Source organism: Zerene cesonia, chromosome 15 (genome assembly GCF_012273895.1).
Source record: "Zerene cesonia ecotype Mississippi chromosome 15, Zerene_cesonia_1.1, whole genome shotgun sequence".
In the NCBI taxonomy this organism is placed as follows: Eukaryota; Metazoa; Arthropoda; class Insecta; order Lepidoptera; family Pieridae; genus Zerene; species Zerene cesonia.
Window position 1 is genome coordinate 7,322,574 of NC_052116.1, and position 25,792 is coordinate 7,348,365.

General features: G+C 30.5%; 1 protein-coding gene across 3 annotated transcripts in view; it reads right to left on the minus strand.

Moving 5' to 3' along the window:
* LOC119832356 (sodium-independent sulfate anion transporter) overlaps positions 1–17,293 on the minus strand; it is a 30,665-nt gene extending 13,372 nt beyond the window's left edge. The window contains exons 1-2 of one of the 3 annotated variants that reach the window (XM_038356020.1): positions 17,081–17,293; positions 14–96 (exon numbers count right to left, since the gene is read on the minus strand). In XM_038356020.1, the coding sequence (XP_038211948.1) occupies positions 14–95 (82 nt within the window). In that variant the 5' untranslated portion in view covers position 96; positions 17,081–17,293. Of the gene's footprint in view, positions 1–13; positions 97–16,966 lie in introns of all 3 variants that reach the window. The other 2 variants (XM_038356019.1, XM_038356021.1) reach the window with 2 other exon arrangements.
* Positions 17,294–25,792: the final 8,499 nt, after the last annotated feature.

The window sequence follows — 25,792 nt, forward strand, 5'->3', positions numbered from 1 at the left end:
TAAATACACTTACGTATATAATCATTGCTGGCATGCTTATCGTCAGGGGGTGGTAGCGAACCAGACGATGCGTTGTGTTTCCGCCGAGGTATCATTCTGAAAAATAAACAACACCATTAGCATAAAATTATCACGTAAAAGTCATTGTGTAAACTTTTTTATTTGTGAAGTAAACTTGTTTTGCCGCTATCAATGCATGCGATATTAAATTTGCAATTAATTATAAAATTAAATTGTTATTCGTACAATAAGCTTTTAGTTTTGTACAAACAATGCACTTTAATATGATTAATAAGAAAATAATGTTTGTATTAGTATATATATCATTACAAAATATTTTATTATCAAATTTAAAGAATGATTTCATTCGCGCCAAATTTCAGAAAAAAAAAACTTAGCCACAGATAACACAATTTGTAGCCGGTTTAAACATTTTGCATAGGTAGGTATAACCATAATATATTACTGTTAATTAATTATGAGTAATAATTATAAATAGACGCCAGTATTGTTAATAAATGAGTTCTAAATAAAGTGTGATTATGGATAAATTTGCTTTGAACTGCCGTATTTTCTAACCGCCCAATTTTAATTATATTATTAACATGTAATTACAAAGCGATAAACGTATTTTATAATGAATAGGGAGATAACAAGGTCAGAATAGGTATGGTGAGTAATCATGAATTCCCTTGCAAAAACTGCTTTATCAGTATCCACAAGCTCATATTGGTGATATGAGCTTGTGGATACTGATAAATTCGTCATATTCGTCATATTATTTGAATATAATAGTTACTTATTATTGTTTCAGGACTCAAATGTTCGTAATTTAAACTACATGCTTTTTGGAGCTATGATTTATATTGCTGTAATTTCGTGATATCTAAGTTTATTGAGTATCTTTTTTAGAACAGAAGCATTAAAATTAGGAAAAAAGGTTGAAAATGTATTATGTAATGTAAAATATGTTAAATGCATAAACGTAACGAATTAAAATCTGTGCATTTTTATAATATCATTTTTAAGTTATAAATCGTAGGCTATGCTATAATTTTAAAATATAACAACAAATATGTGCAATGTGTTATATCATAGTTGTGAAAACTATTTCATTTATCGTTACACATATTATCGTTTGTGGTCAATGTTATTTACAAAACGGAAGATGAGATTTAATATTCATCTCACGATTCGTCATGCCCATGCTAAATTACACTTATAATATAAAATCACATGTATTATAAAATTTTTAGTGGATTATAGTCTAGTTATCCTCGAAAAATGCATAATATTCAATTTTTATTTATTTATCCGAAATATGAAAACATTTGAAATTAATTAATGTAGAATAATAGGACAATGTTTAACTTACATATTCATGGTAAACAGCTTACTGAGCAAACGTTAAAATTTAATTTGAAGCATGAAAACACAACCCAAAAAATTTAAAAATATAACGGTTTTTTGTTACATGTACCTAAACAACGTTAAACTTTTGAGAAATCATTATTTTAAAATCGCTAAAAATTATAGACGATATATTGTTGATATGTTTCGTACTACCACAGATAACATAAAACTATACTACCTATGGTATTTTGTTATCTGTGGTACTACATTACATAATTCACGCATAAGCATACGCTCTTCTGCTAACTGTACATTATTTGTTTGTCTATCATTTCACATAGGGCTGATATTTGTATTTGTAGGTATTCAGTATTAAAACATCCGTAATCCCAACGTACTAAGTATAATGTACTGGCTACTTGGTAATAATATGCTAACAGTTTAAATACATATGTTTGTGTTGATTCTATTTTGTTTGTAAACTGAATGAAGGCTCGTAAATATAACTAGATGTATAAATATGTTCTAATATATGTTTGTGTATTAGATTAAAAAAAGTCGTTGCCCATCTGCTTTATTTTACGAAGGTATTCGTTTAAAAAATGCTATTGAGCTGTACGACGTTAAGCCCTAATTACACGCTTTTTATTAGCTTCACCTGTATGTTTGTTTGTAACCGACTTCTTTGGGCGCGATTTTGACCCACTTTAAACGGCCAGATTTCGTTCAAACTTTGTAGATTTATTGAGGACCGATGACAATACACTAATTTGATAAAATTATTCCATTTTTCAATTTGCAAAATATGTTTTTTTTTAAAGCGTGTTTTTTAGTTTTTTTAAACTATTATATTGATTATTTTTAATTTAATTTAATTTTGTTCGTCCTTGGTGCGTTGTAAACTTTGCTCATAAGTTAATGGAGCCTTATTTATATTTAACCTGGTCGTTTAAATCTTATATAACGTAAGCCTGCAGTTAAGTTGGTGTAGTTATAAAATAAAGAAGATGTTAGGTCATAAATAATCAGTATAAATTGTATGAATGAAATGAAATCACGATTAAATGTGTTTGATTTTATATAAATTTACGTGTATTATAATATATAATGTTTGGTATATGATAAGTAGGAATTGTTGCAGAATTTATCTGCACATGTGAATAACATCACCACTGCTTAAAACGGTGAAGGAAAACATCGTGAGGAAACCGGCATGTCTAAGAATCAAAACTTCGACAACATGTGACATATGCCAACCCGCACTTGGCCAGCTTGTGGATTATAGCCTAAATGGGCTGGTCATGATGAATAAACAAAATTACTGTCGCAACACCTTCATTTTGAAGTCGGTTAACAATTGAACAGGCCCTTATCTGCACAATACGATGCCTCTAGCATCATTAGGCAGGTCATTAAATTTATGCACGTGTTAAATATTAACAATACATTACAAATGCAACAAGAATTCACATTCCTAGTAATTATTAAATTTAATATATTGGAGTTCGCTGTAAAACAACTCATGAAAATAAGGGTTATCCTTTTTACTATTATTTTTATTCCAGTTAATTGGTGTGTGTTTTTATAAAAGTTTTTACAAAAGAAAGACCGGTCTCAGGATGATACAAAGTTTTTATTACTTTTTATTGTTTCTATTACGATCTTGCTTTATGGCCGATTTAACCAGATCGAACCGCGAACATTTTGAACTGTTCTCTAAAATAGCTAAGACTAGCTGCGCCCCGCGGCTTTACCCGCGTAAGTCGGTATCCCGTAGAAATGAAAAAGTTGCATAAGTGTTATTCCAGTTGTCCAGCTATCTATGTTCCAAATTTCATTGCAATCGGTTCAGTAGTTTTTGCGTGAAAGAGTAACAAACATACATACACATACACATACATCCATTATCACAAACTTTCGCATTTATAATATTAGTACGACATTTTTGGCTTAAACATGATCGCTTTAATAATATTATTTTATCCGTGGTAACATTAAATAACATAATATATAGTAATATATTATGCTTATAGCGCAGTGGAAGCGTGCTGGGCCCATAACCTAATGAAATTAATTAAAACAACTGGAATCTGGTGAACGCATGAACAGTCTTATTGTAAAGGAAAGAATACCACAGATAATACAAAATTGTCAAAGATCACAGATCCATAATATATTACTTAATTACAGAATGTTTATTTGGTGTGACCAGATGTAAATAATGAATTTCTAACAACCTTTTATACCTACATAATATAACAACTATTTATATTGGAGAATGCGTTTATGCATATACAGGGCTCCCGGGGAAAGGCCCTGGTTTACATTGAACACCCATTGCGCTCTGTTATTAGGTTCTAAGGCTCTGTCCTGACATGCTACTTTCAGTAGTATTATTAAGAGTTTTAGTAAGAGTTATTAAATAACTTATTAGAACGTAATAAAGTTTATGTTCGGGTTATATAACTAAACTAAATTGCGTCTATAATTACATTTATAGAGCAATTAACACAGGCTAAGTTTTGTGTCATCTTATGTTATATTGTTTACGTGTAAGTGTAGTTAACGAGTGGAAAATATATGATGTGAAGTAGTTTTATTGTTTAATTATTAATTACTTCCTTACGTGTGTGTGATACTGTTTTATACATACGCGAACGAGGTTTTACAATTAAAAAGATACATTATTTTAGAAATACTTAGCTCCAAGAATATCACCTACGTATCGAGATATCGTATTAATTATTATAATCACCAATAAGATTAATGTTATTGCAAGTGATATAAGTGATGAGATACGATTAAATATGGTAAGGAAGAAAATATATATTTAGCGCAACGAGGGAAACCTAAGAATTCAAATTTGATCGAATAAGACATTCCCAAAGGGAATAATGAGGTTGTTTTAATGTTCTGAGTGACATCGAATAGAATACGAATTGGGCCAGCTCGGGCTGGGGAAGGTACCGCACGCAATATCGGCGTGAAATAGTAGCATTCTACTGTGTTTCGATCGTGTGATCGCCTGTATCCTTTTCTTCACCTTTCTCAGTAGGTAGTAATATGCTATTCATAAATAGTCGTATAAGTTTAAAATTAAAAATGAATTGAAATTCCCGCTACAAGAAGAATGAGCTCGGCATACGAAGGTTCAAAGTTTTTAATTAATTATGTAATAATACTCGCTTTAATACTTGTAGTATCCGATGGAATAAACATTTACGCAGCTGGCGATCACATGTGGGGAAAATAAATATCAGAGTATTTAAATTAGCAATAACCGAGCTATCTTAAAACAAGGATATTGACTGAAAGTTCACGCTTCGTGTTTGGCTAATTTTGGCGCCAACACTTTTACAACAGAATGCATATTACTAGGGATACTAGATGGAGAACAGGTTGTTACATAGATAATGTTTTTTATACAATTTGCCTACTACAATGATTTCTTGAATTATATCTGAAAACAACGATACAAAACTTATTTTACATTAGATAACAATATTTATTATGTAAACTATTATGGAAAGAATTGAGTAGACTTACATAAAATTTAGTACAGTTTTCGTAATTTGTATGTGATGAAACAAATTCTCTTTAAATGTAGATACAGTTTGATTAGACATACGCTTTAATAAGGATTCGATACGAAATATAATTGAACACAGGTATTTAAATTAAATTTTATAAGAACTAGTTTCGCAAAAAGTTACAAATAGATTGATTGTACGCAATATTGCAACTTCGAGTCATTGATTAAATTTTATATGGAGTAAGTATTTCGAATATTAACAATGCGTTTATTGTCTTGCTTTATCTGTGAACTTTTAATGTTATAGACTAATAATAAATACACTATATACAAATACGAGGTAAGGATTTATTGATATATATGATATATGACGATAATTTTTAAAAGATTAAATTTTAAACCGAATCATAATATTCAACACACGTGCAAGGTCAAAGAAAAAATCTATAGACGTAACACATGTTATCGCTCTAATAGTTAGGGGCACGTTTTTATACAATCTGGAGTTGTGACGGCGGAATTCCCGCCACGTCATTTTGAATAAGCGGCTCACAGACTATACAAAAAAAAAAAATACAAAGCGTATACGGCGTCTGTACTCTTCAGGTAAAAGACCTAAACCACCCGTTGTCAGCTAATAAAAAAGTTTCTATGCCTCGGTACTACAAAAACAAAACTTTTTGTCTATGCCAGGTGGAAGTATGAGTCATAATAAATCCAATCACTTTTTTATTTTATAAAAGAATGTAAACTAAGTTCAATATGGAATTACGCAATAAAATATTTGTGGTTACGTTGTTTTGTTTTCCTTATTCTTGGTTTAATTTAAGATAAATGTAACTTTAAATAGTGTTGTTGCCTGTAGTGTGGCGAATGTCATTGGACACGCATAAATGATAATATTCACAATTTCAATGCTTAATAATAATTATGTTATTAAATTCAATATCAGTATATATAACAATTTTACCGAGGTGTGTTTGAAATATTTCTCCATTTGGAATATTGTTAATTACTATATTTAGTTCATTTCGTAATTATCCACTAATCGACCATCGTGAAAGTAACTATGCCTCTCTGTTACTTCTTAATACTTGGGTAAAATTTGTAGCATAAATAGTACACATATAGACATAATATGATCCTGGAAATCTATGGTAACGGGAACTATACAGAATGTCTATTTTTTCCTTTGAACGCAGGCAAAGCGCGTGCGCGTATTTTTTCATAATATTTTCACGATATACGATTTTAAATGTTATTATTACAATCACAAATATATAACAACAATGCCAAAATTCTCAACTAAACAGATTCTTAGACTTACGTATCTCAAGTTTACATTATTCCATTAAAAATTAAAGAAACATTCTTAAAATGATTTATCTTATAATTTATGTATAAGCTATATCGATAGCGCTGCATTATTATAAAATAAATCATATCAAATATTTCACTCGCCAGTTATCGTTTTTTTTAATGGTAATTTATCAAAATCATACGTGATTTCATTTAATTATCCATTTTTTTTTCAAGACGCAGAAGTACCTGTGAATCTGTGTATCTGTGATTTTATAATTGATGCTTTTTTAATAATGTCAATGTTGCTAGATTAAAAATGTTTGCAAACAAATAGATACGGTAATAATATGAGCAGTAATCATAGCTAATAATTTTTTTATGACTCACCAAGGTATATTGCGTTTGGTTAGTACAATTGGCAAAGTTATGGTACTCAACTTTATTTGAACAAATTTCATAGACAAACAAACGGTTATAGAAATTGTTATGAAAACGGAACGTTAACACCTTTTTCGATTGAAAGTAATTTCCTTGTGTCAATGTAAACACTACCTCCTTGATAACGTTAAGGTTTTATTTTTTTTATTAGTGAAATGTATGTATCTCATAAGGAAAATTATTTTGCGCTACGAGTACAATTATATTTTAATAAATTCATATATTTATATGCTAATATCAATTAAAGGTATGTAAAACATAAGCTTCAAAAGGCAAAAACTCAGTTCTCAGTTCATTCATTTATAACGCCCATATGAGATTTTTGATGTTGAATATCTATCACAAATCACATTTGGCACAACGAGCTTTATTGACGACTGGCTCGTCCCTGCTCCGTCCAGGTTAACCGGGGATTTAAACATTATAAAAAAGGCCAGGTATAACGTGGCTATTAGTTAACTCATTTTAAATTTATAAAATTATACGTGGTACATATTTAGCCTATAGCCTTCCTCAATAAATGGGCTATCTAACATTGAAGGAATTTTTCAAAACAGACCAGTAGTTCTTGAAATTATTGCGTTCAAACAACAACGACAAACAAACTCTTCAGCTGTAAAATATTAGTATAATAGGGAAAAGAAAAGTCTTTATTGCCATAAATATTATAAAATAAAAAAAAAGAAAAGAAAACTCTAAATAGTCCAATTATATAATTGACAAAATAGCTAATACTATCGTTAAAGAAATAATCACCAATGTGCGACTAGAAAATAAATCAGTACCTACATTTAAAACTGATTGGTTTTGGTTGTATGAAATATTGAATTGACGTTGTATTCCATAAATCACACAACACCGAATTCTGTAGACCGCACAATATAGATGTTTATGCAACTTTCAATAACCATGTCACTTCACAACAACGGTTCAAACGCCACCGCTTAGGAATGTACGTTAAAAAAAAATGTGTTAAAAAAATAACTCTTTCTTAATTTTGCAACAACACAATACGGATGTATACCTACATAGGCATATCTTCAAATGGATGCCTAGAGAAAGTGCTCAAGATACATCGCACATATAAATAAATATTTACCAACGGAAAGAAAGTAACGTCTCAACATTGAATGAAGTACTCTCGTAAACAACACTTTAGCAGCTTAAAATAAAGTAACTGCACTAATAATAAAAAGCTGAAGGGTTTATTTGTTTGAACGTGACAACCACAGGAACTACTGGTACGATTTAAAAAATTCAAAGATTTATGAAAGGAGGCTACAGGCTATACATATTAACATTATGTAGTCGTAGATAAGAAATAGTTGAAACCGCAGATCATAGCAAGTGTCAAATATTTTTATTAACAATCTTTCAGATTCATAATACCCAAGAATTATATTTGATCGTATGTTATTATTATGAGTTTCTGTCAAAAATATAAATATGCGTCTTTAAAGGACGTTAGAATATGTCTAACTACAAAGATAGAAGTTAAAAATAGAATGAAAACTGTACGGAAAATAGCTGACTATTACATGAAGACTACGTTAAAGTAGGTAGACTAAATAACTGATATTAATTACTATGCTTCTCTAGATATTTAACGTACATTGATTTCGTATTCCTTCAATTCAACTGTATTTTATTCTCTGGTAGTTCCTTCATAGCTTTAAGGCTTTTCAACCGATTGGCGTGATTCTTTTTGTATTTGATAGGTGTTGGTGTCATTTGGTCCCATTTTAGGATCTGGAGTCTTACCAAGAGTGTTACCAAGAACGTTGATGATCTTATTAAAATAAAAATTATATAAATTGGCTATATTTGAACAGTCCAAAACTAGCCGCTACAGCCCGGCATCCTGTACAGCCCGGGTAAATAAAAATAATACCAATTATATAAGGTAATTCTCATAAATAAACTAACATGACTCTCTTTTATATTTATAGATATATCTATCTCTTCCATCAATAGGTTTAGAAGTATATAAACTGAATGAATTTATTGACATGGAATATTAAAAAAAAAAAAAAACAAAAACTGTCCATAGTTTGTACAGAGATTGTAAATTAACGGAAGATCATAACATGACAATTGTATTACAATTTCACCCGCACACCGAACTGAATTGCATAAGACCGATAATCGCACTACAACAGAAATACAGAATGCATAACACCTCACCTTAAATGGAAGTGCGTGGAAGTTTAACGATTAATTCCTTTATTTCTCATGTGGATGTGATCTAGAAGATTCCGTTGCACGCCGTGCATCAATGACACGTTCCGATTTGACTTGATAATTGCATTATATAAATGTTGTATAATACGACAATATTGCATTGCGATTTGCGACTTATAACGACATAAGACCCGATTCTTATCTCCGTTGTAATGTGAAGATTCTATTTGTTTAGTTTTCTGGAATCCAATTGTTTTAATGATAGTTCATTTGCCTTTACTGATATGTCTGTGTTATGGACGGAAGTCAACATTAAGACAGTTCTTCTGAACAGTTCTACATTAAATGCTCAAACATTCAGTATGTTATAAAGTGCACGTACCTAATAATACCTAGTAATTTACAAAATATGCTTATCGTTATAAGAAATAGGTCAGTGTAAAAGGTATACATTTTGTTAAACGGTAAATATGGGTAATTAATAAATTTGTTGTTAATTTTGCGCAGGTTAGCTAACGTTTTAAAGTTGGTAACATTATATTTATTTATAGATTGATAAGTTTAACAAAGGTGGAGAATAATCTGCAGACATAGTTATATATAAAGCTATCCAAATATCATCGGACTTGTATCTTTTGTGGACTTTCGCTGTTAAATCCTAAATCTACGGAAAGTTTCGGAATAAAAATTAACCTCCTAATATAAGTAATGCTTGCGAAATGTGGTTCTCTTTGTGTCGATTGTAGGACAAACAAGCTTTCACGTTTCTAATTTAGAGAGAATATTGTTTATTTATTTCGTTTATTACAATGCAAAAGATTGTTGTATCGTTTCACGTATTGTATCATATTGTGTGAACATAATTGTTTTACAAATAGCTAATCTACGGATGATTGACACGGAGGCTGGGATTTGGGATTCCACACATGTCAAAATCTTTATCAGTTATTACATTTCGACACATTATGAAGTGCTTTGATAATGTATCGCGACTCTTAAGTAGTCTATTTATTTAGTCTACATACAGTTGAATGGGATAATCCGATAGCTTTATCACAATCATGATATACTTATTCGATTATATTGCACATATTTTTCCTCTTTTTTTCAGAATGGATAAAGATAAAATATTTTATGGAACTGATACATATATATATGAAAAACTAGTGCCGGATATTCTAGTACATATTTTTAAGTGTTTCCTAAACTACTTATCTATGTGTAATAAATTAGTTATAAGAAATAGTCGTTCATGATTTTATTCGAATTATGTTTATTCTAAAGTTCAAACGTTGTAAAAAATCCCGAGAAACGGTTATCCAGGTATATATACAAAACTACACGATTTTAATAGGAAAAATTTATAAATAGAACGCATTCTCAATACCTGGAAAACAGCGCAACCGGGACACATTCTAGGAACACAAATAATCCGCAAAAGATTATCACAAAAATAACTTTCATTAATGTGCAAGTGATACTCGGTAGTGGGTAGCACAATAGTTTATCCGTTTTCAAGAACCGGAATATTATAATAAATATGATAAAATAAAAACACCGGTTTCCCGGAAAGCAGCAGCACTATTATATTTATTCATGAGAACACTTTGATCCACACGTCGTCATACATTATTCAAATATTAATGATCATTAAATTATAATAGACTCTAGGTTCTTAAAATAGTATTTATTCGTAATATATATTAAGTTTTTTTTTTTGTATAAATCATAAAGCAATATAAACCTGAATATGAATAATACTTATTTGAATAAAGAACTCTTTTGAACAACAATGAAAGGTGAAAAGAAGTAACCAGCTTCACAAAAGTCACAAAATATATCTACAGCGTCAGCTGAAATACATGGTAAGTAAACAAATATAACCCAATAAATATACGATGGATTTAATATTAGCTATATTAATATATTGATACGAACAGAGCTGAAAGGGTAAACTAATATTATTAAACTAAATGGAATTCAAATGACTTTGCCTCCGTATGTAATATCTAGTTACAAGCGGGTATCTAACCCTCGAGCAAAATGAATTTTTAATATAACCTTGAATCGATCGGAAGAACTTTATGGAATACGACGTCAGAAAATAATATTGTGTTATTGGCTTTCTATTTATATAAAAAATCAATTGACGCACATGAAAGTACAAGAGAGTTCACAAACGATGGATAATAAGACAAAACTAGACTTTCAGTGAAACTTAACGTTTCCGAAGAGTCTGTGACGAAATAAATAACATTTAACACTTATATAATCATAATTTATCAATATTTATACAATATGTCATTAATTCAATATTGACAAGTACTAGAAACCTGTCAACGTCATAGAAAAACAAACATTTGCCTTTAATACTGGGAGATGCTGAATTAATATCTTGTTTGCTTCGGAAACTTTTGGCCAAATATTAATAAATATGAGCATCGATTGATGCCAAATATATGAAACAACAAACATATTATTGAGGATTATAAACTTTACCCCTTTGACTTGCATATTCCATGCGTGTTTAAACGGATGTTTATTTAAACCCAACCTTGAAGGAACAGGAACATAAGCTCCTAAAGGAACATATGAATCTATAAATATACGAAAAAGTGATACAAGACTCGAGTGTATAAACTAAAATATAGCAACACTTTCAATGGGTTTAATTAAAACATAGTCGCATCGCTTAAGCACAGATTCATAACATCGCAGATGAAAGAGGACAAGTGATAAGGAAAGAAATTTAAGCATGACCATACGCTAGTTATTTTATATTACACTCACGCCTACCACAAAAAGGATTGTAGACTACCTGGCGCCAGCTTCTTCCGCGCTACATTTTAATAATCTTCTTTTAAAGAAGTTACAAACCTTTTTATATTTTATATGAAATTCAAAATCAGACAGAAACAGGAATAAAAACTATCCAATGATTTACCGCTATTTTAATTATGTGACAAGACTGGCTGCGCCCCGCGGTTTCACCCGAGTAAGTCTGTATCCCGTAGGAATATTGGGATAAAAAGTTGCCTATATGTTATTCCAGTTATAAGTTAGTTTTTGCGTGAAAGAGTAACAAACAAACACACATACTTAAAAACTTTCACATTTATAATATTAGTAGGAAGCAGGATTAGTTAGTGACAAGATATAATTAATGATTACTATGCATTTATTAACTGAAAATGGACCTGAATTCCATACTTTTACATACAAGGTATGCTATTTTAAGTGTGCTAAAAGAATTGTGTCCTTTAACCCATTTATCGATCTCTAGGAATTGGAACACTGGATATTGGATAAAGGGAATTCAATATCGCGTTCACGGAGATTTTAAACGAATCGACAAGCCCGTACGTTGCAAAATTTTATAAACCATTTAATATCTATTTATAACATTCTCGTATAAAACTTTATAACGTATTTCACAGTAGATTCCTATATTCCTTAATTTCATCGTCCCTCCTTACAATATAAAAAGAAATAAGTATGTTCATCTGACATTTGTACGTGTGTTTGTATGTTTCAACTTAACAGGCTTAGATAACTGGAATAACATATTTATTCTGATACAGACTTACGCAGGTGAAACCACGAGGCGCAGCTAGTTACATTGCCATATACGAAACAAAATAAATCGACGAATATAAAACAACAGATATAAATAATATAATAAAAATATGCTATATCTGAATAATTATTGACGTCAGAACAGACAGAACATTCAGAATGTCAGAAACACACGTACGTATATCAAAAAATATAAACTATTAAAGTAAAATATTTTAAGCTTTGTCATTATAACTCAACTAGCTTTCTGGCCGCGGCTTCGCCCGCGTGGAATTCGGTTATATCGCTTTCATCTCCCTATTTCAACTCCTTCTACCATCTTTTTCGCGATAAAAACTATCCTATGTCCTTTCCCAAGTTCAGTTCTATCTTCATACCCAATTACAAAAAAAATTGGTTCAGTGGTTTGAGCGTGAAAGCGTCACAGACAGACAGACAGACAGAGTTACTTTCGCATTAATAATATTAGTAGGGATAATGTTGTGATTATCAAGGCAATTAGACTGTTCTGGATAATGTCAGATAAATAAGTTCAAATTAAAAACTGAAAAGAATATCTATAGGATCTTAGTATACCTAATGGGTGAATGGTACATAATATGTGATTAAAGAGTTATGTCTTAGAATTCATTTGTATAAAAATGACATATATTAACATAGTTTAATTACGTAATATACCGATTAAATTGTCGAGAACGCTAATTCATTTAAAATCTTCTGTTTAAGAAGTTTTGTAAAAACTTACAATAAAATGAATATAAAACACTATAAGAATAGGTTATTCGAAATGTATTTTCAAAATAATTATGTTAACTTTTTGTAAACAAATGTATGTTATCGAACTATTACTTTAATTCAAGTAAGTACCTAATGTAATTCTTTTAACAATATCAATTATTCATAGATGTTATAACATTATCATATCCTTTCTCATTATTAGTTTGTTGTTTACATATTATGTTTTTTAATTAAATTATTTTTTATAATAATGATGTGTACATGTGTATGCATGACGTTTAGTTGTAAAGTGATGTAGATATACACATACAAAAGCCGAAGAATATTTGTTTAAACTCGTTGTTCTCGAAAACTACTGGACCTATTTAAAAAAGTTACTGTTAGACACCGTGATCTCTTTATTAGTTTTTATTTACTGAAATCAGTTTAAAAGATTTTGTATTATTTCAATCACAATGATTTATAACTATGTTTGGTGGTGTAACTCAGCCGTCTAGACTTTAGCTCTTATTAGAATTAGTACTAAAATCTCAGCCAATACTGTTATAACAGCTAAGAATTCAAACTGTCAGTTATATAGTTTAGTTTCAGTAGTAATTACTATACCACTCGCTTGTCGGTTTATATTAATATTTAATATGATACCACCTTCATATTCATTATGCTAATAAATATTTTCTTGTCTTTGATCCTAGGTGAGTTTTATGTTTATTTAACGGACTTTAAACATTGTTAACTTTACTATAACAAACGATTTATTATATTATTTATCATATTTACGTTTCGAACAATTTACCTCATTTTAAACGTCTTCAATTTCTAGGCTATGAATAATTCAACTATGAATACAAAAGTTTTAACCACTCAAGCGTAAATATGCACTCTTATCTATAGAACCACATTAAAACCGTTTAATTGATGCCACATGGTATTTCAAATGGATTAGAAAAGACATTGGGACCGCTTCAAGGTTTACTATTTTATTGTAGTTTAACCTTTTTAAGGATAGTTTAAACTGAATGCCATAGATAAAAAAAGAAATAAAAGAATAGTCTATGTCAGTTTTAGCAATCTTATAGTTGCACCCAGGGTTCGCTAAAGATTAATAAATAAATATGTAATCTTCTGAACAGCTTTTCTGTCTCTTTATATGGCTTTGAGGGCAATATTTTTAAATCAGAGCAGTAAAACCCATACACAGTTCTAGTTCTTAATTCATGGGACATTTGTTGAGACATTCTAAATGAGTTTAAAAATTAACGCTTTAATAGAGGTTTACGGATAACAGTAGATTGTTTAATATGCAAATATGTATATGATAAACACGGGATAAACTGAAAGTGACATTATTTTCTTTAGACTGCGTGTATTCAGAGGGTTTGTACCTTTAAGTTTCAATTTAGTTTGAATTACTTACATTTTTTATCTGTACTTTTTGCGAGTGCTCCGATCACAGAATGAACTATTATATTTTTTATCTGTACCAAGGCCAAATCCAAATATCGTTCGATTTCGATTTTTAAATGCAATAATTAAGGATAGTAGATACATTACAGATAATGTTAATTTTTCAATAATAGGTATCGTTCCACTGTAAACAATTTTAAAGTTTCCTTCGGTTTATTTTGTTAGTAGATACAGAAGTAGGTATATATGTTGACTCTATACTTCATGCAAGCATGTTATATCTATATAATACGTTTTTTATTTATTATATAAAATGATACAATTTATTCTTTAAAGCTATCAGATATTAAAATTATAAATATTGTCTGTGTATTTGTCATAAGTTTAGACATTTAAATACATAGTTAATTTTAACTCTTTTCGCAATATTGCAACGATTACATCAACGATTAAATCAGTTCACCATGCAGCTTTTCTCCAATTAATAAACCAAAATGACCTCTGGGTTAGGAGTTTTGTTCACACCATGAAATTAAAGAGGGTCAAATGTATCGGGTTATTATTAACATGGGTCTGTATGTGCAAAAGGATTTTTACCCATATGAAAGTGATCTTAACACGAGTAAGTGCTGAGTGGTGACCTTTTTCTCACACTATTACGGACACCCTTTGAAATTAAACGAAGCATACAAATCAAATCCTTATATATAAACATCAGCGTACACAATGGATCGGCTTCTAGTATTGGGTTAACTTGATACCCTAATTTTAGAGTTCAGTGCTTAATCAGCGAAAATAACTCTATATATATATGATCTGTGTCTATAGTCATGTCTGGGAATTTAAATTAAGAACATTTGTATATTCTGTTAGGTAAAACTAAAAGTGTTGTGATAATAAATTAATTGTTTTTAAGAAAAATTTATACCGCCTGTACATTGTTTAAAGCCAAGTAGAACGGAACCACATGGCACCTGCTTTCAAATAAAAAAAGAATCATGAAAATCGATAAATTAATTAAAAAGTTATGAGGTAACAAAAAAAAAAAAACAACAGTTGAATTGATAACCGCCTGCTTTTTTGAAGTCGGTTGAAAAAGTAAATAAAAATGTACCAAAATATTTTTTAATAGCAAATAGTCAAATTAATCATTAATAATAATGTTAATTCATATGTAACGGCATAAAATAAGCAATTATCTTAAAACGTAATCGTAATATATTAATAATATTAATGCATTTTTACTCATTCAAATTTGCGAGCGTCTTGTCTGCTTGTCTCACAGGAACAACTTGTATTATGTAAAACGTTTTAATTTTTTTTTATGGAATATTTATTTTATATTTGATACGTTTTTATAATATTTTAATTTTACACAAATGCCTCTAAAGATAAAGTGTTTTAGATTCCTGATACGTTTGTTAATGTAAATATATCTGTATATTACTCTAGACCCTTCATAATTGGTAGCACGAGCCAATGCTCGTTCAGAGACAGTTCAGACAATTCTGAATATTATTTATTATAAGTCTCAATGTAAGAACTTGACCCTGCTTTACTGTAATATGTGTAAATTACTATTTAATTTACTCCCGCATACACCTGTGTATCATTGAACTGTTTTCATTTCATTATAATTTTATTTTTATCTCAATCTGATAGTTACGGAATTCAAATAATTCTATTTCCTTAGTATACGTTTACGTTGAACTGAATATTCATTATTCATTGATTATATTATTCTTTCTGTTTCCTAAACTTTGTTTTAACATCTCCATATTAACGAATTTAATAATAAATTATATCTTTTGACTGCCAACAAATATTATTCCGTTATAGAGATAGAAAAGCAATTTTGATATTATATATTCATACAATTAATGTAGGTGTTCACATTTTTTTTAATGTTTGTCAAGTGAGTTGAGGCTTCGTTTTTATTTTTATCCAAGTTGTTAAATATTTTGGGCGTATAATTTTCTGTTTATATTAATTATTAGTTATAATTCGTAGACTTTAAAATTAGTAAGTGATTCATAAAATATATCCGTCGATCCATTGCATTCATTCTTTATTTAGCTACGAATATTTCAGGGGTGTTGGACAAAACAGAACCGGTGTCGGCACAAGTTTTGAGTCGAATGTTAATTTTAATTCTTATTTTATAGCAATTGCAAGTGTGAGATATTAACAACATTCGAACCTAGTTATCGCAAAGTAATTTACATAATTGGAGTGTTTAAGTTTCACCGCACTTCAAGTTAACGCGTTAGGTGAATACTTGTCTAGATTCTAATGGTGAAATTAAGGGTTGTGGTCGTATCGTCATTTTAAATGGAGATGGTATGAAAGGAGAAAATTATTCTTAACAAAAACCAATGAAAAAATTGAATGAAACAACAAATAAAAAAAAAACAAAATAAAAAAATAAAAAGTACGCACTTGGATTTGATGGTGTGTAGGGGTACCGTTGAAGAATCGTTGAAATTTTCACGTAAAGGGTTTCACGAAAAAACTTTCACAAATAATTGACAATCCTGAAGGGTCCTCACTCACTTGTGCTTGTTATGGGGGTCGTATTGGAGCCTGTATCGCGACTGGGGTCAGGTGCACATGCCGCGCTGTGACGACTTCAACTGTGCCGGTGGCGACGACGTGTTGATGGAGCGTGCGGACCGTCAAAGACCGATTTGTTGCACGCAACACGTGCTCAGCGGTTCGCGGTTGGAGCGCGACTGACGGATGGGAGCGATCGCCGCTTGTATCAGCATTTAGCACCAGGGAGATGCGCTATGGAGGCTGCGCCATACACCCCTCCGCGCCCGCACCCCGCGGTCACGCGTCATTCCACCCCGCGCCCCTCTCACCCTAGCTCGCTCTCACCCCAGGAGATCGCTCCGACCCGTCCTGATGAATACAAGGATTATTATTTCCATTTCACAGTACGGCTGTAGAATTAATAAGCTTAATTTTACATACAATAGCATAAACGTATTCTAAAGGGCAATTAATTAAAAATATGCTTACAGAGGGCTTCGCATAAGCAGTTTATTTTTAATTTTAACTAATGTTTACATTTGACAGTAAAATTGTGTGTAATCCAGAAAGTTTAATTGTAGAATTTTCAATTGAATAATAGCAGTTGTATATTTATACATACATATATGTGGTATAATATAGTTTATGACACAGCTACATAATTTGTATTCTGTTGTATGATCCCAGGCGACACGCAGCCTGCGTTTACAAGCTAAGTAACCGTTAACTTTATGGTCCCTCGAGAAACTTGCCAAAATTATACATCCGTTGACTTATGAGGGTTTCTCATAATTATATCGAAGTTTATTTTTATATTTATGGGATATGGTATATTCTGCTCATAATTTTTTTATATCTATAATTTAATTTTCTCATATTTTCGTATCTTGTTTGCTTATCACGAATTTAGTACACAGTATATAATTATGTTATCTGAAATACTCATCTATGTATCGCACGCGTATTTGAAGTCTTGTTCTTCTACAATCGATTTATATATTATAGCGATCAAATGCCGCAATTTGAGAATCCTTGACGTGTGTATTGAGTCGGTAATCTGTATTGTCTGAATAACAAACGCCAATTAAAAGTTTACAATTTTGATATAAGTTAGGTATTCGTAATCTTGACAAAACTTCCTTAATGAGGGTAGTTTTTAATTGTATTGATGTCAATTTAGTTTAGTCTTTTACAAATGATATTGGTTTATTTTTATTACAGTTGTATAAATATGACTTGTTTTTCGCCCCTAGTACACAGTAGCTTTAAAAAATCACATACAAACGGTGAAATATTACTTCCTGAGATTACTTCCTTACACGTTGCAATATCTTAAATTCACAAACTACAGTACACATAACTAGTATTATATATAAATATAGTTTTGATTCACTTTAGAAATAATTTGTAGATACATCTATTTTACTGTTATTATTAAGATACACATAGAATCTAATTCCGCAACTATCGAAATCTTTCCAAATTTGAATCATCCACAAAGTAAACAGATTATACACAAACATCTTTTTGTAAGCGTGGTCTCAATTACCGGTTATACTAAAAATATTTTTTAATCTGTGTCAGTAGGGAACCTAGTGTAATGACTTGCTTTGATAATATTAATTAGTCATTTTAAAAGAATTTGAACAAAAATTATGTTACATCTTGTAGTAATAATGTAAGCGATGACTTAAACTATTTCCTTTTAATTTTTTTACATAAAGTGTAAATTAAAAAATAGTCAAAATTAGTTTCTATTTTTATAGTATACCTACGTTCATTTTTTTTACAATATTTAATAATTACAAATAGGTCCGAAGATTTTATAATATGTATGTTAATATTGATTTGAATAAGTAGACTAAATACATTAATATTTTCTTAACTCCTCTGACTTTAATCCTAATATTATACCACGTTTCTTACCGCGAATTGTTTTTTTTAACATTTTATATACCGGACACTGGCCAATAGGCGTATTTCCTAGCCACGAAGAAAGGAAAATAAATGACCGACGAAGCAATAGATGTATTTTCAAGAATCATATTAAATATAATACGTTTACTTTTGTGCTTTGGTTTTGAGGAAAGGCTTATTCCAAACTATTAATTTGTTGTTGAACATATGGTATACGATATGCAATTTATATTAAATGCAACCGGGTCGTTACGTCACGCTACCTTTTAAAATATTTAAACCTGTATTTGTGACGACATTGCCATATCTAAAAATAAAATAGGATCAGTGAAACTTTTAGAGAATGTATTTAAACCGATGTTGTTTACATAAAAACCTGTTGCATACACATCAATATCTATCCCGGGACTATCTGTTTTAATTCGGGCTATTTATATCAATGTATGAACCGATCAGTATTTGTCACATGACGTAATAATTGCGGAAAACAACATTTAAACTTCTACGTATTAACCATACATACCGATAATGTCAAAGAATTTTAATTGTACAAATGTGTATCGAATTGTGATTGGTCGGCAGTTCATGTCAAGGATACAGATAAATCAATATGTGCAGGTACATCGCTCGGGGGTTGAATATGATTACATAATGCACGCTTTGACGTCACAGCTCACAAGGGTTACTGACCGAGTGTAACGTCCATTGCGTTTCATGTTAAGGATAATGAATCGAACTGTCTTGTAAAAGTGGTAATGGGGATGTAATATTTTCGAGTGTCGTTTGATATAGTTGCATTTTAACGGGAATATAAGTCATGCGTAGGTTTAAAAAATGAACGGTTCCATTGGCAATCCATTGGCATAATCGTATTAAAATATTAAAGAACGAAATTGAAGTTTACATAATATTTGATATCATTGTTTAATATTCGCATTGTAAGTAGTCTGTTTTTGATGTAGTCATATGAATAAAATATTGGAAGTTTGTAATTTTACTTTTTAATAGTGTCCTCGTGTAGGCAGATACTTAAATTTGAATTTTTCAGGAACAATGGACATAACAAAGACCTATCCTAAAATTAGGGGTCATCCAAAAAACTTAAGTTGCACGAATTTTGGGTTTTTTCATAGCCTTTCCCCCTATATGTCACATTTCTGAAGTCCCTTCCCGATGATGTTTCGCCACACCATATTAAGCAGGTATTTTAAATAATCTAAGCGAAAAAAGCACGCCTAATCATAGTACATATTTTAAATATTAACCTGTGATGTTTGGTAGAGTATGACAAGGGGCAGGGGTCAAAACTTTTGTGACCCCCTGCCCCTTGTCACACTATGTTACATTTCGTTGATACCCTACCCTCCCTTTAACATGTGTTGAAATTTATGTGTGAGGTAAGTATGTATATATTATAGCGTTGATCTCTTTCGACTAGAAGTCGACGTACCATAAAATCTTATACATTGTATTTTAAATTAATAATCCTGTTACATATATCAGTTCTTACATTGAATTCTGTTAATAATAATAATTAAACATATTTAAATTAGCTTTTTTAAACAGATTATATTCATATCATAATTCTGTAGACCGTATAATGAAAAAAAAAAATACATTTCGTATTCATAAGAATTTTTTTTTCATAGTAAATTTTTGTACAAAAAATAAATCAAGCTGTGTATAATATAATAATTATATCATAAACTCAACGAAGATTTGCGAGCTATAGCGGAGTTTTTTGTACCGAGATCGTTATTACTCATAATACCCAATGAATTATTTATTGATATGGCATTGACATTTCAATATTGAATGCTTGCTGAATCCATAGAAATTTTCATTCAACGTCAGTTATAACACAATATCTATAAAATTTAATACTCGGAGACGAAAAATAAACAACAAAATTTGGTTATAACATTGTAAAGAATGACTTTGTTATAAATTATAATTAGTATTACTTTCCGTTCATAAACAAGTTGATATAGTTGGTTGTATTTTTCTTTTATTATTCATTCTACGATTTTGGGAATTTCTTCAATCGAGAAGCTTTCTATTATTTTCCATTCTATATATCATCATATTTTGTGTTAGTTTTAGATTGATATATGAAGGCTATTAATTTTCGATATTTTTTTCACTATATCTGAACGGTTATGTCGTTTCGTTATTCGATTTGTTTTAAACTATTACCTACTGTGACTAAATTAAGCTGTAATCTATTAGCAAAAGCGATTTGTATTACTTAACCAGGCGATCACTATTTATATCAATATCGATTTGATAAACAAAAAAAATTATAGCAGTATTAAAACCATGGGAAAAGGTGAAAGAACAATCTGGTGGTTCGCCTGATAGTAAGCGATCACCACCGCCCATAAACATTCGCAAAGGTAGTACCTCCGTGAATGCGCTGCCCGCTTTTATGGGGTAAGGGAAAGGAAAGGATTAACGACTGGAAAGAAGGAATGGACTAGGACGGGTGAGGAAAAGGAAACGAGCCTCCGGCGTTAACGCTTTGAGTTACGTGAAAAAAATTTGTAGTAAAACTTATAGAACTTTAAATTACTTACAACTTTGTTTTTCAACTTTTACCGTAGGACTTGCAGTTTTGTCGGAAATAGAGAAAAAAGTTATTTACCATTTATTTTTTTACAAATTTCAATGGCTTTTGCAGTGGTCATACTACAACAACGTTGGTATATTTTGTTTTGATTATTAAACATAAGCTTGAGGCCAAGTTCGCGTGGGTTGCATATATCCGTATAGACTAAGTCAATCTTCTGTAATGATATCTCAATATAAATAATCAATGTAACTACTACCAAGCAATACGTAATAATATTTCATTGTTATGTCTCCATTGTGGTACTAACTACAAACCACCGAACCAATCATCAAAAACATCTCACTAACTGTCACATTCATGATATCATTGTATGAACTATGAACAATGCGATTCAAGTTCAAATGCAATATACAACCGCGTATAAGGTTTCGCATAATCTAGCACAGAGTAAATAAATCAGTAAGAGAAAGGATCATTATGTTTTCATGTAAACAACATAAGGGGAATCACGTGGTGTTTGCGTGTGTGCGCGGAATGCATCATACGCGTGCATGTGTGCTGTGACCGCCATCAAACTTGTTTCTACTCAACGCGATCACTCATGTTGACATGGAGTTAATATTGTGTTGATAAGCGGTATACAATTGGCATATTGTAATCAATGCTAGGTGAAAAAATACTACATACATACCTGCATTTTAAAGTATAATGACGTCAGCGCATGCTCGTATACGTACAAAGGTATCCAATGTTGGGTAACTTTTTCTTTGAAGCAAACTATGGAAAGCTGCATTTAGTGTCCGGGGGGGAAAATCAAATATGCCCTAAGAGGAAAGCGTAAACACTCCTTAAGTAGTTTCCAGAAGTTGTTGTAATGGTTTTTAATCAATTCTTGGTTGACTATACGTATGTGTCGCAGATGCGGTGTCACTTAAAATCCTTCCCGATGATTGTGTAATATGAATATATCAAAAAATATAACATGATTACTAGTCATAAGATTGTAACTTAGATATTATATTGACACAACAGAATGTACGTAAGATTGCAGAGTATACCAATGTACCAATGTTATGATGTTGTTAATGTAATTGTTTATAACTAGACGCCCATCACGGCTCCGCCTGAATATCAATATCTATTTTATCACCCAAGTCAGCTCAGATCCTGTATGTATAACAAGCTTCATCAAAATCCGTTCAGTTGTTTCAGCGTGATTGACGGACAAACATCCAAACACACTTTCCAACTTATAATATTAGTGTGATAGTGTGATTATACCAAGGGATGTATAATGAATTGTCATGGGTTTGCTTCAGCTAGCAGGACCAGTTTTCACCTTCTGTGATGGAGACTCGTTGACCTCGACACCTTTCTCGAAAAGTGTCAAGTACGAAAGGGACTTGCGGTGTATTGGTTTTTCTCAAGACGTATTCTTTGTGAGCTTTCTTTTATCAATTTAAATTTATTACTTGACGTCGTATGCTTATATATAAAAGCTTACAAGTACCATTAGATTAAACTCAGAGGTATAAAAGTGAATTAGGGTTTGCGAGACCTTCGGCAATCCAAGTCTAATTTTCAAATTTTTTTGTTTGTTTTTAAAACCGATGACTGATAATTTCCACGAACTGAATATTTTATACCTGCTGTAATTTAGTGTTTAGCATTCAGGAATAACATACATATCCAATGGTTAAAGAATTTTCGGGTAGGTCCAGTAGTTCCTGAGATTAGAGCGTTCAATAAAAACTAACTTCGTCTTTATTTTATATTAGTCTAGATGGGAAAGGCTCTCCTATACACAAAGTGTATATTATGAACAGTATAATGAATGTCATATGACACAGCACATGATGTTAGTCCAGACTTACGAGTATTTTAATAAAATCAATAATTATATAAAAAAACGTAACCGTATTTAAATTATCAGAGCAGACTGGAGTGAGGCACCAAACTTTAAATAAATAACAAATCATTTAAATCTGTTCACCCAGTAAGAAGTTATGAAGTAACAAACACACAAAAATGCACAATCGAATTGTCAACCTTCTCCTTTTTCAAAATTGGTTGGAAATGCATAATAAAACAAAGGAATCTGAACAATGAAAACGTTACGATTAAATGTTGATTGATGATAAAATAGAGGTCAACGGCCGATTAAAATTCTTAAATAAGATGTTCTGTGTTACAATAATAACTGTAAGCATTTTTTGCACTTAAAAATTTTTCGCGAAGCATTTTTTGTGTAGCCAGTCTATTTAGATGGAGCAAGTAGTCAAATGTGATCAGTTTTGGCTTTTATGTATTAATTAATTATCTATTTATTTACAGTTCAATACCTACTCCTGTTTGGTAAGGAAATTCCTTCAAAGAAATACCAACAACAAACTGGTCACCTATACTTTTCATTACTTATTAGTAAAAGCATTTTATCAAATTATTAATGCCAAATTAATGTATGAATCTTTCTGCAAGGCGTTTAAATAAAACGAATACTAGAATAGGATGCAGGCGTACAAATTCTTATCACAATATTAACTTACCTTTGATTTACCTATATTATCTGATTACGTACTATAATATAGTACATTTGGAAAAGTTTATCGTTGTGATATTGAAATTCATATTTAAAAAGCTTCACATCACTTACTCCTTGTTTATATAAAAAACAGAAACCCTTTTTTTATTTATGAAAAAAACTAAATTTTCAAAATTTTTATGAATAGTCATTTATTATTACTATCACAAACTCGAAAGGTCGCTTCTATCGAGAAGAATCGGCAAGAAACTCGATAGTTACTCTATTAAAGAATCTTTATCCATGTAGTATAAAATAAAAATAACACAGAACTAAAATTGAGTATCAAAAAATGATTTCTTAAATAAAACGCTGGAAATTGCTAGTATCCATTTGTACAAAAATGTTTTAAAGTCAATATTTTGCACAAATACATGCATAAAATACCATAAAATTAACAATCAAATGTTATTCCCAACTTGTCAACGTTTTCACGGTTTAACGAAAACTGTCTAATCATTGCGTTGATAGATAGTTAATTTGCAAAAATACCAATATAGACTTTTTGCACAATTCTAACAACATTAAGATCATTAGATCACAATTTGCATATTGGACCTACGCTAAAAGGAATTTAACGCGCGAAAAAGTTGATAAACGGCCATAATCATTGTCAATAAAAATTATTATGGTATATAAACGTAATATTTAATAATGTATTGTCATCATTTTTATTTACAGGGTCCATCACCGTTATTTTATTATCGTGCTAAAAAATTTTAATTTAGAATCGAGTATAATTTCTTTTTTTACATTTTTTTCGCTCAACAAATTATTATTTAATTGTCTAAGATCTTGAATACAGGAAAACAAGCAATCCCAAACTTTACAAGATCATGTATAAGGAAGCCTTATCCTTTCCATTCAAGTTTTAAAACCAATACGATACGTATACAAAACAAAAAATAAGCAACTGAGAATAAAACTACAACCAATATTAGCGCTAACAGAGGCAGTGTTTAATGTTTATATAAGCAAGCTACGAGCGCTGACCTACTATAGTGTAATCAGAATGTCACATGACTAGGTACAGTCGCTGATTGATACTATTTGTGGTCGATACTAAATATATTAGTCCAATGATCGATCGGCCCAAGTGCAAGGCCGTTTTTATGATATATTTTATGCACGACGCTGGCTGGATGTTAGGATTAAATAAAACCGTATAAGTGCGAGGCGGTTATGGTAACTCTGTGAATTTTTCAAGCGATTGCCTATAACGACGTAATATACAGTCTTGTGACAAACATTACCTATTTAATCTTTTGATACTAATTAGTTAAGGAACCTTAGCAGCTATTATTATCGGTAGAAATTATATGTATAAGGTTTTTGTATATATTATAACACAGTGTTAAAATATACAAATAGCCATCTTTATAATATCTTTTATCTAGCAATATTCAAGTGTGCTCTATGATGTTAAAATATTTTATAAAACATACACTAGCTTGAAAAATATTGACAAAAATTATATTGTAAAGGACGATGAGTTATTAACATAAAATATGATCAAGAGAAAATAGTAAAAAATGAATTTAAAATAGTACCAATAATCCTAAATCGTAATTTACTTCAAAGAAAACATTTTAACTTGTTGTAATTTTGGTTAAAAATAGAAAAGAAAAGTCATCGAAACGACTCGATCGTAAAAACCAAA